Source organism: Malaclemys terrapin, chromosome 7 (assembly GCF_027887155.1).
Source record: "Malaclemys terrapin pileata isolate rMalTer1 chromosome 7, rMalTer1.hap1, whole genome shotgun sequence".
NCBI lineage: Eukaryota > Metazoa > Chordata > Testudines > Emydidae > Malaclemys > Malaclemys terrapin.
The window spans coordinates 68,823,987-68,842,442 of record NC_071511.1 but is presented as its reverse complement, the minus strand read 5'-3'; the positions used below and the strand labels follow the sequence as shown (position 1 = coordinate 68,842,442).

Genomic DNA, 18,456 nt, shown 5'->3' with positions numbered 1-18,456 from the left:
CTTTTTGCTATATAAAAGGATTACCTTTCAGTCTTTAGCAATGTTAGCATGCTTGCCAATGCACTGCTTTACGACATACCTCGATGACAACCGCATGTGGCAATTCTGGATACATAACTCCTCACTTGTTGTTCTGGTACAATTGTCAAGAGTACATTAGTATCTGTGCCACATGTATAATTTCACAACAGGTGATAAAACAAGATTTTACAATGAAACGTTATGGAATATTTAAAATGTGTGTGACTCAGGAGCCTAAAACATTTTGACCAATGTTTTTCCATGACATTTTTATCCTCAGTCATGAAATAGGAATCTGAAAATACTTTTTTCCACACAAGGACTGAAGTTCATAATTTCTACAGCCAGTGGAAAAAAATCAGTTTTGTAATCAAATAGCATTTATTTAAAACAAAAAATTTCCATTAAAAATTTCATTTCCTTCAAAATTTTCCAGTTTTAGTTTGAAAAACCTCAAACTGAATATTTTTTTGGTTTTTCATTGAAAAATAGAAACATTCCATTGAATATTTTGAAAAAAAGACTATTTTATTTCTTTCAAAAATTTTCACAGAAAATACTGGCCCTCGCTGTTCTCACTTTTCCTCCCACATACATTAGAGTTACTTTTAAATTAACATACAAACTGGGTTTTGTTTGTTTGTTTTAAAAAGAAACTTCAAATTTACAAAACCGCTGCCAATTAGCCAAACCTTAATTTTGTAAATTTATTTAGAAAAAAAATTAACATGAGCAAATGAGAATATTTCAGTGTTACAACAGAATATATGTGTCTAGCAATTGTCAAATAATTTGATTTTTAAATACAAAATAACCACATGAACACCTAATATACAGGTTTCATCTGAATACATATTTATTAGATAAATATTAGGTTGTCACATCATCTAACTACATACAGTTTTGCAAGACTAAAAATCACAATTATTTTTTCTGACCAGTTTAAAGTATGAAATGATTGCATTGTACTGTACATACAATGTACAAACAAAGACAATGGCCATTTTTGCATGTTACTTCAGATTGTACTTTTTTTTTTTAATTCTCCTCTGATCATGATATCAAAAATTGTACAAAGTATGAATTTGGTTACAATTTTTTTAAATCCCCTTATTTTCTTCATTATTTCTGTAGCACCCTAAAAATACACAGGTGATAGACTAGTACACTTAAGCTAATTATTACATGTAGGTAAAACAAAAACAAAACAAACAAAAAATTCTTTCCACAAAGGGTCAGAGTATATTACAGAAGTGAAAGTGAAACAAATGCTGAGACTTCACAAACGCTAACGAACAGGATTCATTTTCCACATAAGATGGCGCTTCAAGCTTTTTTTTTTCCTGCAAAATAAAAACAATGCACATTCCAAGGAAAATGAATGCGTTTCTGTTAACATGTCTCTATTCATCATTTACATATGTACAGATGTCCCTTGAGTCTCCACTGCAGACATCGGTGTGTATCTGTCAGTCCTATAATAATGTCTTGGCAGACTGTAGATCGTTGTGGGTTCTTTCCCAGATGAGCTTCCATAAGGAAACAATTTTTAAAAACCAAAAAGCAGATTAAAACACTACTGGGAATTTGATATAATAATTAAGCTTTAAAGGAAAATAACTGTGATTATCCTATTTGGTAGGTCTTTCCCTACATTTTAACATTATGGCAGTGAACAGATTAAAAATTATCCGTATTTTCATTTAGAAGTTTTTTCATATTGAATCTATTGTACAGTACCTGACGTCAGCTGACGAACAGTCTTGAAACTGTCTCAAATTTCTGACAGTTTGATGATGGCTAAAAATCCTAGTGTCACTTTTTCTTAGGAACCAAGTGTTTCTGTAGGCTTAAAATATCCATTTAATTCTCTGTTATTAATGTACGAAGTAGAAAACCACCCCAACCACATTGCCATTCTCTGTGGGATTTTCTGTTTATGTTTCCCAACAGGTACCTCTACATGATACAGTTAGACGACTACCAATTAGCAATAGATTGATTCTTAACATATCTGGTTTGAAAAGCGTAGACTCATTTTAATAGATGAATCATTTCAGGTGGCTAATTTAGCCAGCTATTCGAGCAACAATAGGGTAGAGCAATTAAATAATCATTAACAAAATCAATTACAGAATCCGAGCAACCAATTCCAACTCAGAGTGAGAAGTGTTCTTTATTCCAAGATCTATGACTAAAACCCCCCAAATACCTAAAGGCAATACAAAGTCAGTTTATCATTATCTGCCCATGCAAATGACTTCAACACCTACATAAATGATGCAGCAAAAATACAGGGGGAAAACTACTACAGTAAAACCGGCTACAAAACACATTGGTAACTGAAGGATGGTCTTTCCTACTAATTGTGTGAGAGTGGCACCACACCACAACCACGTCACCATGTATTATACCAAGATCTCTTTAACATTCTGCAGAGATCCTCTACATGTGGTCAAGTCTAGAGAAGAAAAAGACAGTTCTAAGCAGAATAAAACATACTGTAATGTTTCCCTGCCCCACCCACCAACACACTTATGTGTTAGACAGCTCCAGTCTCAAAGGCTGGAGGAACAGAAGAGTGATATACATATTGTATCTTATATACTTGCTGCTTGCCTTAATGCATGTTTACTTGTTTTCAGGGCTGGCTTTAGGAGTTCTGCTGATGTAGGCAAAATGTCTGCCACTAACCAGCTCATAATCACCCACACAAGTCAATGAAGATTATTTTGTGCCCCAGGAAATTATTATTCACTTTGCATGGCAGAGCTGGAACCTGATTACCCAGGTACTGCCTGATGTATCAATTCATTTGAGAAATGGATATGAAAGTTGGGCTAATTTATCAAAGAAAAAATGCTCCCTCATTCTGTTAAAGAACCCTACTTTTTTTTTTTTTTTAAGGACCCATTTTTTTTTTCCAGACAAGGTATTTAAAAACACCAGCAAAATGATAACCAGATGATGAAAATGTTGAATATTATCAAAGACGATACTAAAATATTCACAAAGATATTTACAATAGCAATTCTTAAAATAATTGATTTTGCATAATGAACAGCGCCTTTTAAAAAAACGTAAAACAGGAAAAATATAAGCGTGGGAACACCTCTACATAAAATGTTTGACAAATTCAATACGCCTATTGGAAAATAAAAGAACTAAACCGCCATTTCCTTTAATATCTACAGCAAGGTGCTGCGGACTAGCATATATATATATCACGATGCATGTACAGCAGTAGTGGGAAATGTTAACAAAAAATACGCAAAGAATTTACAAATATTGACTTTGGTGAGGAAAGCAAATCCAGAACTGTAAGCACATGTCATGCCATTTACAGCATTGCAAACTAAAAGGGAAATGGGGGAGGAGGGATTACATATTCAAACAGACAAAAAAAATCCTAACAAAATTTCATCTGGCACTTAAGTTTAAAACATATTGTTCAGAACAACTAAGGGACTATTTGATGGGATGTGGTGGTCAAATTTACTTTTGTAATAAAGAAAGCAATAACTGTACAGTGGGCAAAAGCTGAAATGTCGCACCACGAGGGCAAAGTTGGCACACATGCACTTTTTACACAGCTACTGTACATAATTTATGAGAGCGCGAGAGCGAGCGCACAAAAATGGGCACCGAAGCAGTAGGAAGCTCATGCAGGAGAAGCAACCACACGAGAAGCACGGATCACAAGGGCAAGACAGTGATTGTGGCAGCAGGGTCTGTTGAGGGCAGTAGTAACCTACTAACAATTACTTATTCTCCCCATGCCCATCCTTCTTGAAAAATAAAACCTCCTGGGCTGCTAAAGAGTTAAAAAAGCAGGGTGGAAAAAGGCTTAATTACGTGTAACAGTCTTGTAAACAAAACATAAAGCAAAACAAAAGAGAAGCTCTAAGGTGTCTGTCCAATTTCAATGCTCCTTTCAAGCTCTTAAAAAAAAAAACAACAAAAACCGCCAAGAGCGATGTCACTCTCCCCATCCAGCATGGAGCTCTTCCCTGCCTTCATCCAGCTTGTCCTGCTAGGTATTGTGCAGTACAGAGGATCTAATGACACAGAGGCTGAACACACTGAAGGCTCTGGGAGACAGAAAACTTTTTACACTTCCTCCCCACTCTTTTTCTGCTTTGTATGGATACATGGGATAAAAATAATCATGTCAACAATTGGATAACGACACAGTTACAAATGGTAGTGATTGGAAACCAATCTCCCCGCCCCCCCCCCAAAACCAAAACAAATTTAAAGGTTTTTTTCTCTGAGTCTGTGTGTCTAAGCAGAGGGATCCCTTGCAAACAGGTGTCGCAGATTCCTACGCTTTATAAACACAAACACACACTGTCTGCAGCCTGGAGATTCTCAGGGCTCCTCTACTGAAGACAAACATTAGTTATGCAGATGTCTCCCTTTGATGCATTTCTTCCCGACTTTTGATTTTTATTGTATTATTTGTGCTTTTTGGTGATTTAGATGTTTGTTTGTTTTCCTTTATGCGTGTGGCCAATACAATTTGTCCAACACAAATCTGCAGTTGAGGGGGGAAGGAGGGAAAGCAGGGGAAGGGTTTAAAAAAAATGGAAGAACACTCGTTGGAAGGACATTCCGAGACCGGTCAATTAGGACAGTTCCATTCTTTTGCCTTTTGTTTCCTTGCCAAGATCGGTTCTTGCCAGTATACTTCACACTATGTGTATCATAGAACTCTCTCCCTATAGGATTAACAATGAATGGGGTTTCCATTAGCTGCACTATTGTCTATGCTTTGTTATGACAAGTAGCGGCAGTCTACGAGATCACTGCATTTCTTTCTTTTTTCCCCCTCGCCTTGCTTTCACAGTCAGTGAAGCTGACAAAACCAGTTCTGAGATGAAGAAAGCGGGGAGTGCACCATTCGATCGAGTCTGAGTTTGTTGGTTTTTCTGTGGAAAGGGAGTGTGAAGATTCCTCTTTGTGCAGCTACCCACGTGTGGACAAGTGAGGGAGTGGGGAAAATACATAGGGTTTCAGTTGTTCTCAAAGAGAGAGAGAAGGTCGTCATTGCTATTGCTTGGCAAGTCGGGAGGATCCAGGTACGAAAGCAGCTCATCTGGATTTGTGAGTTCTGGAAGCAGCTACAAAATATAAAGTTAAAAGGAAAATTAAAGGTAATAAAAACAGATTGGCAGAACGAGGGATTAAAAACTGCACATACCTGGAAACTGACTGTAATGTATCTACATCAGAACAAATCCAAAGCATAAACAAGAAATTAAGATGGTGTAATGTCAAGATTTTTTGGCCACTTCATAGAGTATAAGACTAGAAGGAACCACTGTGATCATCTAGTCTGAGCTCTTGCCTGGGAAAGTCTGTATAACCCACTTTTGGCATAAGAATTGCAGTCATCCCAGTACGTCAATTACAGTCTCAAGGCCAACATCCTTAACATGAATTCCTTTTGTGCAGGGCAAAGTGACTTTATTCCATGGGTTACAATTTATTCCCTGGCTGGTGATATTTGCAAAGGTTTTTCTTGCCCATGTATATGACTTTCTCATAGGGAGCACTCATAAAAGCTATACGCAAATACATACTCTAAATATGCACTAAGTTTGATCAACAATTATCTCTCAGCTTTATGTAGGCAAAGTAGAATTATGCATATCTGCATGGAAAGATGAATCGGCAGCAGTATCTTATGGGTGACCCAAGCTGGGTTAATGACTCAGAGGCACTATACCCGTCTGACAGCAGAGTGCACTCACTATTCACTATAGCTTTTGAAGAGTAACTGCAGAAATATTTTGAGATATATTCCCACTGACATAATGCTTCAAACAGGGAAAAATTCTTCTTCAAAATTCCATTCAGATCCCTTTTTGGTCTGACATATACACAGGAATCCTAACTACTCAGTTTTACAACCAGTGACATTTTACAGTTTATTCTGCTCCTAACACTTTCTTGGTAAAAAGTAAAAATGACAAATTTAAACTGTGGCAGTGAAAAGGAGTATGTAATAAGCACTTTTTATATTCAAAATTCTTTTAGTGCCAAAATAAAAGATATGGATTACTTCAAAAAATGAAATAGCAGCTCAGATGCACACTTGTAGTTGCTATGTGTTTATCCAATGCTGCAAAACTAAAAGCTAGACTTTAATATATTACACTTTGTATATTAACATTACACTAATATATTTTTAGTATTCTTATGCAAATACAGGTTTCATTCCCTAACTTTAAACAGGTAAATTTATATTGCAATATTTTAAAAATGAAATGTAAACATAATCTCTAAGTTTTATGAGAAACACAAAGATTGTATTTTTTGTATTTGCTTTTTAAAAGTATGATTGCGATGATTAAAAAAGTTGCATCTCCCAGAGGAAATAATTGTTATTGTTCTTAACAATATCTATCTTCTATTCAGGAACATGCATTAAATGTAAAAAAAGCATTGTCACCACAAAGATTACTGGGCAATGACATTAGTATAATTTGCATTACAGTTCTGTATAGAGGGCCCTGTTCAGAACTACGGCCCCACCGTGCAAAGCGCTATACAGAGTACAAGGCAGCCCCCACTCTCAAGACCTTACAGTTAATTAATGATAAAGAATTAACGTAATGTTATTGAGGCTCACTGTATTCATTTTTTGCAAGGGTGGATGTAAACAATCTCTCCCTCCACTATCCCACAAGCCATACTTTTCCAAGTTTGGGGGGTGCATTTAAAATAAAGAAGCAGTTGTAAAAGATCAGGGAGTTGTTAGTATGTGGCTGAAACCAAGCAGTTATACCTGTGTGGCCCTCCGTGAATTATTGTGTAAACATAATCTGTTTAGTTATTTGTGCCAGTTATTAGGTATCTTGGCACACTGTCTGAGCTTGTAAAAAGAAGACTTCTGAAAACTAGAGTGTCTTGAATTGCTGTATAAACACAAGAACAGATCTACAGCTATATCTGGATAATGTAGATCTTTGTACAGAAGAGAAATTCTCATGTTATGGGAATCATCATACTGAGCCACACTGAAGCAGATTATTCTGCCCAACAACGAGTACACCATGCTAGATTATTAGCCACTGCACATTTGGAAGTTATCTTTTAGTTCACTGATAACACTGCATGGCATTTTTATCCAATCGTTACTTCATAACATGTTCACTGAAGTCATCACCTAATGAACTCAAAGAACTCCCACTGAACATTCTGCAGTATTTGTCTCATTACCTAGGTAAAGCAATTTCAGGGCCTCTTCAAGAATCCAACATGACTCTATCGGTGATAACCATCTCTATCTATCCAGATTTCTATACTATGATTATCCCCAAAGAATGAGTGCTTCAACCAAAAGAGCATTCTCTACGTTACCTAAACATGTGTATGAGAAGGAGCCTAGCTGTTTATGTGACCCATTAACACTATTTGAATGTGGTCTTTAATGGCTTTGTTCAGTCTCTGCCCCCTCAAAGTGCATCCCCCAACGGCTTAAGTGAGCTTGCTATGAATGGCAGCAGAATCTGGCTCACAGTAAGTCCATGTCTATACTAGCACTTATGTGGGCAAAACTTTTGTCGCTCAGGGTGTGAAAAAACACCCCCCAGAGCGACAAACATTTTGCCAGCATAAGTGCTTGTGTGCACAGCACTATGTCGGCAGGAGACGCTCTCCCATTGACATAGCTACCTCTGCTCGTTGAGCTGGTTTTATTATGTCAATGGCAGAGCTCCCTCCCGTCGGCATAATGTGGCTCCAGGAGCACTCTTACAGTAGCACCCATATCAGTACAGCTGTGCCGCTGTAAGCTTGTAAGTGTAGACATGGCCTTAGAAACTGACCTGCCTAGAACTTTCATAGTTATTAAAGGAGGAATGACCAAAATGACTTGGGTCATCCTGTTTCCCCTACTTCCATCCTTCCTCCTTTTGTATGGTTATTTAAAGACACAGTGCTGTTCTGTGACAGAGAACATTTAAAAGCACGAGCAATAAATACATGTGCAAGACTGCAGCACAACAGTAAGCACTTCTTTGGAAGTTATAATCACACCATGTATTGAGTTCACAATAGAGACTGAAAATATGAGGATAGGAGCAAGGTATTCAAAACCAAACCAAATCAAACCAAACCCTAGCATTAAGAAATGTATGTTCGAAGAAGTGCCTGGCTGACCAAAAGGATTCCTGGAGACAGATAAACTAACTCCTTAACCTTGTTTGAAAGAGAGGATTACGATTTGCCTTAAAACAGGATACAGAAGTAACTCAGGATTCAGTCATGAGCTGCCTTAAGCAACCAAACAGGGAAGTAAAGGGACAAAAGGCATTCTCTTAGCTTGCTCCTCTGCAGTGGAACCGTCAGGGCTGGTCAGTGCATAGTGAGGGAGAGCAGCCATTGCAGGGCTGCTACTGCACAGGTGGGTGTGGGTGGAGATAAGCTTTCACCCAGACACCAGTTAGCACGGAAAGGGATGGTAAAGGATGCCAGACTGGCGCAGATTACTATGTCCTAGGAGCAAGGGGGGAAGCAGGCTCTGAATTGTGACTTTCTCAGTACAATTCAGTCCATTCACCTGGGGAGGGCAACTGTGCCCTGCCCCTGACTCAGGGCCTGTGGTAACTTCAGGATCTAGCCCTTAATATGCAGGCTTACCAGTCCAAAGAAGAAAAACAAATCAGATGCTTAAATGATCTGTTGTCTTGAGAAAAGGTTGGCCCCATGGAAACACCCTCACTAGAAAGAAGATACGGCTTGCGTGTCATGCAGCTGCTTACAACAGAAAGGTTTTCTCAGCAAGCCAAGAGTGCCTATCATCTCAGCTTCAGTGATTACGTTCATGTAACAATGCATGAAACGATGACATGTGCTGTGAAAGCTGTTTCCCCTTCCCTCTCCCTGCCCTCCCCCGCCATCTCTCAGAAATGTAAAGCACATTCCAAGGCAGGCAGATGATAGTATGACACAAACTTACATCCAGTGAGGGCTCCGGCATGTCAGATGCTCCCTGTCCACCAGCCTGACCTTCTAAGGCTGAGGAGGGGTTAAAAGTCAGGTCACTGTGTGGATGGTTGCTAGAAGCGGCCTGTGGTGGCTGCCGGGACTGCTGGGTAGGAGGACCACTGTGATGTAATGGCTGCCCTGACTGGCTGCTGGGGTGAGGTACGTGCAAACCTTGCTGCATGGAACTATGGGATTGATCAGTGCTGCCAGGATGAGGGATCTGCGAAGGAGGAAAAAAGCAGGAAAAGAAAGTGAGGCCACAAGGTACAGTGCTCAAGGTGTTTGAAGAAAATGAAATTCCTCAACTGAATGTTAAAACAAAACAAAACAAAAAAAGCCATCAGAAAAGAGAATCCCATATCCCAATATCAGAGGAAATGTTTGTCTCTTTAAAGGTTTTCCGCAAAGGGGGGGAGGGCACTGAATTTGTGCTATTTATTTGCTTCTTCATGATGGGTAAACAAAGCCTTAAACGTGAGAAAAGAGCAGGGTCGGAAGGTTCTGCTTATTTCTTTGCATTAATAATCCAGGTCTGGTTGACCCTGTTTTTCCTGGAAGTGTCTATGGATGACTGGAGAAATAGTAGGTGACATCAAAGAAGCTAGTCAAGGGAAACCTGCTTAACTGAGAAGACAAGTGATCATTATTCAGACTATTTTGGTTAAGTTGGTAATATTAACAACACTTTATTCCATTCTGATTATTACTTTATTAAAAACACCTGGCAGAAAACCTTTCTTTGTCAGGGACCTCTGTCCTTCAGTTAAAGGCGGAGAAAGTTCCCAGTCCACCTCTGAGTCACCCAAGAACTCCTCTTTCAAAGTCCGAGAGGGTGAGGACTTGCCAGTCCTGACATTTCTATGTGCAAAAAAATTCCAACCCCCCAAATTAAACAAATATTCAAAACTCTGTTATTGGGGTGGTGGGGAATGGTCTTCTGTTCTTCAATTCACATCATAAAGAAGCAATCAAAGGGCACAAGCCCTATTTCCCCCCTTCCTTTCCATGCTACCTTTAATGTTGGAGTGTTCCTGGGAATTTGATCTTGGTGCCATGAGAAAAAAAGTGCATGAATGTTCATGGAACCAATGTGTTCACGTTAATTGGGTAGATGGATAAGCAAATGTGAACATTTTTTGAGGAATGCTACATATTGCCACAAAGTAGAGCTGAAATAAAAGAGCAAATGCAAACAACAGCATGAAAACAATCCAACACAAACCGACAAAAGCCAGGAAAACTCTGTCAGAATTCACTTCAAAGGGAATTGTCAGGTTATTTAGCTAGAACATTTTAATTTTAATTTTTGGAAAGTAAAAGGGAGGTTTATTATAAAAGCCTATGTTAATAGAAATATTTTACAACAGTCAAAAATATAACTGAAACCAGTCATTTTTAGTCAAATATTTGTCTACAATTCTGTATTTTAATTTCCAGTGGGCCTGACTGTCATTTACACAGAGGGCCCTTTACAATACTCTGGCTATGTAAATGGTGCTGAAAGTGGGTGTAACTGTAATTTAGGTCTCTTTATATTTCCAGAATAGTGCAAGGGAGCCTTAAGCCTTGTCAACACAAAATTGCACTCCTTTAACTATACTGGTATAGTTAAAGTGGTGTAACCCACTCTAGTGTGGGCTTTTGTTATGCCAGTATAGTTATTCCCATACAGGAAGGGGAATAAGCTCTGTACTAGTTATAAAGCACCTTTATGCCAGTATAATTGTGTCCACAGTAAGGGTTCTACTGGTATAACTAGATCAGTACCAAAAAAAAAAAAAAAAATTCACACCCCTCACTGATGTAGTGATACAAGTACAGGCCTTACTGTACATGAGTGTCAAAGCTAATAAAGTTATGAAATGCAAGAGAAATTGGACAGTCAGTGTATATCTAACCAAGTGAGTAAATGTACACCAGAAGTCGGGAAAAGTAAGCTAGCATTTTTAAAAATATATTTATTTTTAATAATTCAAAGTAGTGTTGATAAAATGGGAAAGATTTTTAAAAAAAATATGATTATCTTGGACTCCTGTTTAATTTATGCCACTTAAACTGAAAAGGCACAACAGTATAAGTATGCTGGAATAATTGCTAGAAATTTATAAAACCAATTATTTAAACCAAGAGTCATTCTTATGTTCTCAGACAGACACACTTCAAAGCAGAGAAATATTTTAGGCAATATGTGAATACCACTGTTGACAAATGATATTTCTGGCTAGCGAAATAAATATTTTGGTGCCTGAGCTATTTACTGGATGGACAATGATCGTTCATAACAACATCAAAGGATAGGGAATCCAAAAAAGCTGCATTATAGACCAATGTCTAACTCTACATTTGAGTGTTGTTTATAAGGTGAACTTGTGTCTCAGACAGACATCTGGGCTTTAAATCCACCTTATTTAGTGTATTATTTACCATAAAACCTCATAAAATCTACCCGTGGAAAAAAGCCCATGAGGATGCAAAAGCAGGATGCAGCATTTCTAAACATCACTCAGACATCTTTAATTTCTTCATGTCCCTATCCTTGTATCTTAGAGACACAAATCCACATTATAAAAAAGCTGGATGCACAGTCTAACAAAACTGCTTTTGTTTTACAGCGTGGCATACACACCAAAGACATCTAAGACCACAAACTTTTCTGGGTTTTTGTACTCCTATAACTTAAAATGGAGATATACACAATCTATACAATAGCAGTTTATACCAGAAATAGGGATGCAAGCCCCTTTTCCAATTTAATGTCACAAAATGGCACTGACCACAGTTATAAGACTGACACTAAGTTCTAGGAATCTTGATGTGAAGTACACCTGCTTAGCTATTTTGAAAATGCCAGCCAAAACCTAATATTCCTTTGACCTCAATAGAAAATTGATGTTGGGAAAAGGACTAAGAGGTAAATTCGGCAGCCCATCTTTGGATCTCACTGCAGAGAATTACAGTGCTGCTAAATGTACGGTATTAATCTGGGTACCACGTTCATATGGAACTCTTCTTCTCCTCTGCTTTTCAGAGCAATAGGCTTGAAATTAGTCTGAAATCTCCTTCTCCTTAAAACTTATTTGAAACCTCTGAAATGTTATGAAAATATATAAGTATGAAGGAATTGCACCTACTATGTTGCAGTCTTATCTTACATCTGTATAGAGCCTTTCCCTCCACGGAATACCAAAATACTTTATAATCTAGGGGTTTATTTCTCCTCTCGTAGCCACACGCTGGATTGGGGATTGATTTTCTCTTCTTGCTACATAGGTGGAACACCACTGTTGACAATGATATTTCTGATGATCAAATTCACTGTTACCAGAATCTGTCTATGTCTCACCACACACATTTCCTGGAGCGATCTACATTGTGTGTGAAGAAGGATCAAGTTTCACTAGCTTCCCCTCTATGCAGGCTACTCTATATAGTCCATTAAGGGATTACTTGCAACTTCCTCTGAAGTATCCGGCATTCATTGCTCAATGTTAGTTAGATACAGGACACTGGCCTAGATGGCCATTGGTATGGCAATTTTATATTTCTATATTCTCAGTGAATAGCAGAATAATAAACAAGCTATCTGTATAGCGCTAAAGGTAAACAGCATATAAAAAATGGTCATTGAGTAGTTTGTGTGTTAATACATCTCTTATCATGCAGTGTGTTACTTAGTTATTTTAATGTATTGATGTCCAGTTCAGGTATGCACTTTATGAGTCTGTGCAATGGAATGCAGTTACTGAAAAGCTGAGGGTTTAAAGTAATCTTTCCTGAATGCTTGCTATAGGTCAAGCCAAGATTTATAATTTTAAGGGAGGGAAGAGAAAGAACGACAAAGGGATAAAAATGAATACTTTATAATACTCAAATAGCTAAATTAGAATCCTGACGTAACCTCTTCTACGGGAACTATCTGAAGATTTAGGGGAAGATTCTCTAATCCAATCTGATTTCCTTGTGCTATTCAGGCAGCACAAGGGAGATGGAAACTGGCTATAACTTGTCAGCTGAGAATCCCCCTCATGTACAGGAAGGAACTATCAGCTGACATAAACTGGATGGAGCCTACTTTAGTGCCATCTCCACTCCACTGGCATAGAGTGCACTTCCTAGTGGGGAGAAAGCGAAACAAAGCAAAGCTCTGTTCCATCAGTTACCAACTAGTATGAGTAACTAGCTCACAAACTGACCACAGAATCAAGGAGCCATAAATAGCTCCATAATTGCCCCTTCAGTCTCCTGCACCAAGTGAAGCCCAGAGACTGGAGAAAATTTTGCCCTTCATATTTTCTCTTAGCTTACCGAAGGCCACACAGCTCCTCAAGCTCTGCATTCTAATATCAAGCCACTTGCCTTTTGAATCTTCTGCCACTTGTCATGTGAAATGTCACTGGGCCAACTAGAGGAGCAGTGACATTGCTTAACTCTGATGAACTCAATCTGCACTGGCTGGCTTAGGACTCTTGTTTGAAGTGTTTCATAGCTGGAGGCAAAGCAGAAGTCCCTGCAGCCTTTATATAAAGGGATAGTTGCTTTGCATGGATAGTTCTTGCTGGTAGCAAATCCTCACTATATTATATTTTAGGGCTATTTCAGTTGGCTCTGATACAGATAGTCTGGACGGTTCAACAAGCTGATTTCCCAAGGCTTGTACGTATGCCTTGCACTATTGCTTATTAGCCTACAATTCACAAAGTTGCTATGGTTTCTGGACTTTTCCTCTGCCGCCAGCCTTCTGTTCACTGGGACACTTGGGCCTGTCCTAAGTTCCCTTTTCTCTTCTTCCTTTATTACCGTCTTCCAAATTCCCCACCACCCTCTTTCAGGAAAACCTGCTGCTATCTAGAAGAGCCCTGTCCTAAGCTGCTGGCACCACATGTCCATGTCACACACTGTAAATGTACTTCACAATACTCACTAAAAACGCGGCACATCTGACATGTCAAGTTTTGCATTCTTCCTTTGCATGTAACGCAGTGCCAGACGATATACAGCCCCTACCCTGTTACTTAAACAAATACAGAGGGGGATATATATATACACACATTAAATTGTACTGCGCTAGTTAAAACAGATGATTAGCCAAGCCTAAAAGCTAAGTGTTGCTGTTAGGTTTTGTACTGCTGATGTTGCTGCAGTGCTGTATTTTCTGGATATAAAGTTCCGTACATGAAATAGTCACAATCCAGTGTTCTGAAATGAACAAACTCTGTTCCTAACTTGTGGTCTTGTGTCTCCATCTGAGATCTGAGAATCCTGTTTTTTTCTCTCCTCAACAACTGATGTCCTTTCAGCACAGAGTTGGCATCTATCCTTGAAATCCACAGGTCTACCTCGCCTCATCCAAGGTACTCTCCTATGTCCTGCCAGACCAGTTTACAGGCTGTTTACCCCCTCCCGCCTCAGTTTACCTTGGGAAGGATACAATATTACAATACTGTGATGCAAAATTCTCTCCCAAAGGACAAAGGCAGACAAGATAGCACCCATGCGTTGAAGCTAGTCAGTGCCATGCTTTAACAGGCTCTCTGTTGAGGATGAGTATTTACAGACCCTGCTGCCTAGGGAATGAAACACTGGGAATGAAATCTATGTTTTCCATGTGCTAGCACAAACCACTGCGACTAACATACTGGACCAGGCTGCCTCTTTCAAATAGACAAGGTAGAGTGACAACTCAAAAAGCTCAGAACTGCTGCTTCACAGGCCCCAACCTAGACTCTAAACGTGGCACTTCTGACTCTATTACCAGGACATATCTTTTTTAAGAATTGACAAGGGGAATCCACTAAGAGCTATGAACAGCTCACAGTCTGATACAGATTCCTCTAGTGCTGCAAGACCTCCACCCTGCATAAGGAAAAAACAGAAAGATCTGGTGTAAGGTTACTTACTGATTCTTGCATGGGGTGACTGAGGGGTTTGTCAAGAGCTGCCATACTGCTCGGCATGTCTGGAGGGTGAGACAGCTGTGGCCCGTGCATGAAGTCGTTCATAGAAGTTCCACCAGGATTCCCATGAGGGAAATCAAAATTGCCATGACCTTGGTAACTGTTGCCTAAAAAAAGCCAAAAAAGAGTTACCATGAAAGAGACTCTTAGCTTTCTCACACTGCTCCCTCAACAGTGCAATTCACACTGCACAGCGCTGCAATGCAGTGATTTGGACTCTTACTGTGGAATTTTGTTCTGTGTACTAGAGCAAAGTAGAGGAAGAGAAACAAATACCAAACCAGTCTCTTATATGTCGTCTTCCACAGAAAGGTAACCATTCACCGATTGATACCACATAGTTCCTATTCTATGAATAAGGGGAAACTGAAGCAGCTCAGATACATTCATGTAGTAACTTGGCAAATGCTGGTATTTTAAATGGCAACCACTTCAACTTAGCACATTCATTTAAGAAAGGAGAAAAACAATACACAGTAGCGAAGACATAAAATCCTGGAGGATATTCCACTTCTGGGGACATGGGTTCAAATTTGATTGATGTCCTACATCCAAAAGTGTGTGGTGGTCTTTGTTCCTAAAGATTATTGTCTAACTAGGATTACACGCTTGTTGCAGTTAATCAGGAGGCTTATTGGCAGAACTGCGTAAGGAAGTTACTGCAGTGCGTGCTCACAGTTGGCATCTATTTTCCTGCCCCCTCTTTAGAGTAAACATATAGCTTCCTTTAAGATTAATACAGAAGAGGCCTTAATGCTTTGGCTCAAGCCTGTGCTATCATGTTCCTTGTTTTCACAAAACCTAATAAAATTCACTCAGTGATTTGGAAAATGGAACATTAATGATCTACTTTTTAAGGCATTTATTCTTTTAATTTGCAGTGTTACAATCTGACTGCGGCCAACATTTTAAAACATGAAGTGCACATTCTTAACGGAAGATTAATGAATTTCCAAAACTAAATTGAGGTTGGTTTGAGTCTGAAGCACAAAAGTTCCAGGGGTTTTCAAAATAAATGTTTTGGTTTTAGCCCTCACTCACCTAGTTTTAAATGAAGTTAGAGCTGGTGAGGGATGGGAGATTGCCATATCTAGAGAATAAAATCCTCTCTTTGTCTGCAGAGAAGGTACTGTATGGCCAGCACCAGTGTGTTTTGCTCCATTCCATTCCAGCGACTGTGCTCCAACTCTCTTCCGAACTGATCCTCTATAGGTGTACAGATAAGTTCACCCTCCATATCCTTTTCTATCCTGGGTGTCTCTGTTAAGATTTCCAACTGGGCTGCCAACTCTGGTGGTTTACTTGATATGAACAGTGGAAACTGAACTAAAGCTACCAAGCAATCACATAAGCCAGGAATGGGATCATATTGAGCTCTGAAATAATACAACGGCTTTGGAGCTTGTTTGCAGTTTGTCAGCTGAAGTAGAGCAGCTTTAAATGTACAAGTCAAGCAGGTAGTTTGACAAACTGAAGTATCTGCATCATTTGCTTTTCAGCACAGAAGTTTAATCTCAGAGGAATAGAAGTCATTAGCCATGTAAGAGTATTTCTCAAAGAAGTTGGGACTTTGATCTATCATGTAAATGCTGTAGAGCCTTTCTAATTCTCACTTTGCTAATCTGCAAACTGGATAAGTCTCATAGTACAGAGCTGGTCTCACACCATTTCTCAGGAAAGATTTAGTAGCAGGGAGCTGGAATGAGGTCTCGTATTATTGACATACTGCAGTGTGTTTACTGCTATACTGGAAAATATTGCAATAAATAAATAAAACTAAGCTACGAACATCAAAGTAGTACTATTACTACTACTTTGTCCTTCTACAGTGCCTTTCATCACAGGACATTAAATGCTTTTAAACACTCAGTCTCACTGTCCGGCTATGTGTAATGAGAGGAAAAGAGGTAATTTGCCCCAGGTGTCACAGTCAGTGGGAAGAGCAGGGAGCAAAGCCCAAATTAAGTGACTCCTGGTCTCATGCTCTAACTACGCTTCCTCCATATTGGCTGAGTGAAACACACTTTGTGATGGAGTACCCATGATATTGTTATAGTGTTTGTTCCCCTACTTGATAATTCAAAAAGCTGGATAATCTGTTGTTGGTCTCACAATCATTGGAGTAAATTATATATATATATTCTCTCCAAAATGCCTGTAAGAAGCACATCTATTGTCTTGTAATGACATTTTCTGAAACTACTGAGAGTTGTACTGAGAGTCATATCATACCACTGCAAAGATAATTGTTTCTAGTTTTACAACAATATCATGAGAATTTGAGCTACAACCTGCCCCTATAATATACCAGGTCCTTGAATAGATATCTCCACCGCCTGCATTTAGTCCAGTGTTTCCCAACCTTGGGGCATGTGGTGGTGGAGAAATTTGCATGACTCTAAATCTGACTTCCTAATGCAAAAACACTCCTGTGCTTCTCAGCAAAGCGGTGTATGGTTCTTTAAAAGTTGCCCACCTTCTGTCCCTACACCCACAGTGGCCCTTAATGAAGCTGGCCAATGGAGAAGCTTACATGTACAGGACTGCAGGCTCAGACGGCAGCCCACTGGCCCAAGCTTCTCCATGGTTATCACCCTCAGCAGTATGTGGCCTTCTGTAGAGCGGGAACAGGGAAAGGAAGTCACCAAAGGGAGGGATGGAGGAAATGGACAGAAAGCAAGATGAAGGGAACTGTGTTGGGGCATGACAAAAGCAGACATGGGAGCAGCCGCTGCTCATCCATTGTAGGGGGGATAGAGGTGCTTTATCATAAAATGGGTGAGAATAATTGATTTACTTCATTACAGATTTTTGCCTAAATAAATTCTAAAGTGAAAGGGCTGCGTTAGTGTTTCATATCAGTAGCTGTATATTTTCTTACTTGCTCAAACAATCTTCCATGCAAGGGCATTCATAGATTACACTGCTACACATGTGGATCACAAAAACTGACTGAATCGCTCAACAATTTTTGGGATATGTTTTCTATACTCTTGAAATAATAAAACCAACCTTGGTTACCATACTCAGTGGAGTTATTGCCCCCTGGTGGAGGTGGAAGGGATGGGTAAGGTGATGGGCCGGGACCCAAAGCTGCAATCATCTCCATCACATTTGGCATGATCATCTGGCTGGGACTCATGGTTTTAAATCTCTTGGAAGGAATGCCATCTGGATCATCTTTGATGTGAATATCTGACTTTATAGGGACTGGCCTCCAACTGCACGTTGGGTCGATTGTAACTTCTTCAAACTCAGAGCTATAAGACAGAAACAACTTACAATATCACTGGCTCTTGCTTTGCTATCAGTTCTTCTGAACTTCCCACGAAAAGCTGCATTGTAACTTGTGAATTCCATTTGCCCCAAAGACAATACAATTTCAAAGTGTTTCCTTTGCAAAGAATGTGTAGGCAGCACTCTTAAAAGGTGATAGTTTCAGAGTCTTGAAAAATGAACTCCTCCCTTTGTCCACAAGTGGGTA

At 39.2% G+C, this 18,456-nt stretch overlaps 1 protein-coding gene across 16 annotated transcripts in view; it reads right to left on the bottom strand.

Annotated features, from left to right (window-relative positions):
• Positions 1-853: 853 nt before the first annotated feature.
• Positions 854-18,456, bottom strand: part of ZMIZ1 (zinc finger MIZ-type containing 1) — a 490,731-nt gene continuing 473,128 nt past the window's right edge. For 11 of the 16 annotated variants that reach the window (XM_054033720.1, XM_054033719.1, XM_054033729.1 and 8 more), the window contains 5 exons: positions 17,985-18,232; positions 17,506-17,586; positions 14,916-15,079; positions 8,990-9,238; positions 854-5,144 (listed from right to left, as the gene is read on the bottom strand). In XM_054033720.1, coding sequence (XP_053889695.1) covers positions 5,037-5,144; positions 8,990-9,238; positions 14,916-15,079; positions 17,506-17,586; positions 17,985-18,232 — 850 coding nt within the window. In that variant the 3' untranslated portion in view covers positions 854-5,036. The remainder of the gene's footprint in view (positions 5,145-8,989; positions 9,239-14,915; positions 15,080-17,505; positions 17,587-17,984; positions 18,233-18,456) is intronic. The other 5 variants (XM_054033730.1, XM_054033731.1, XM_054033736.1 and 2 more) reach the window with 3 other exon arrangements.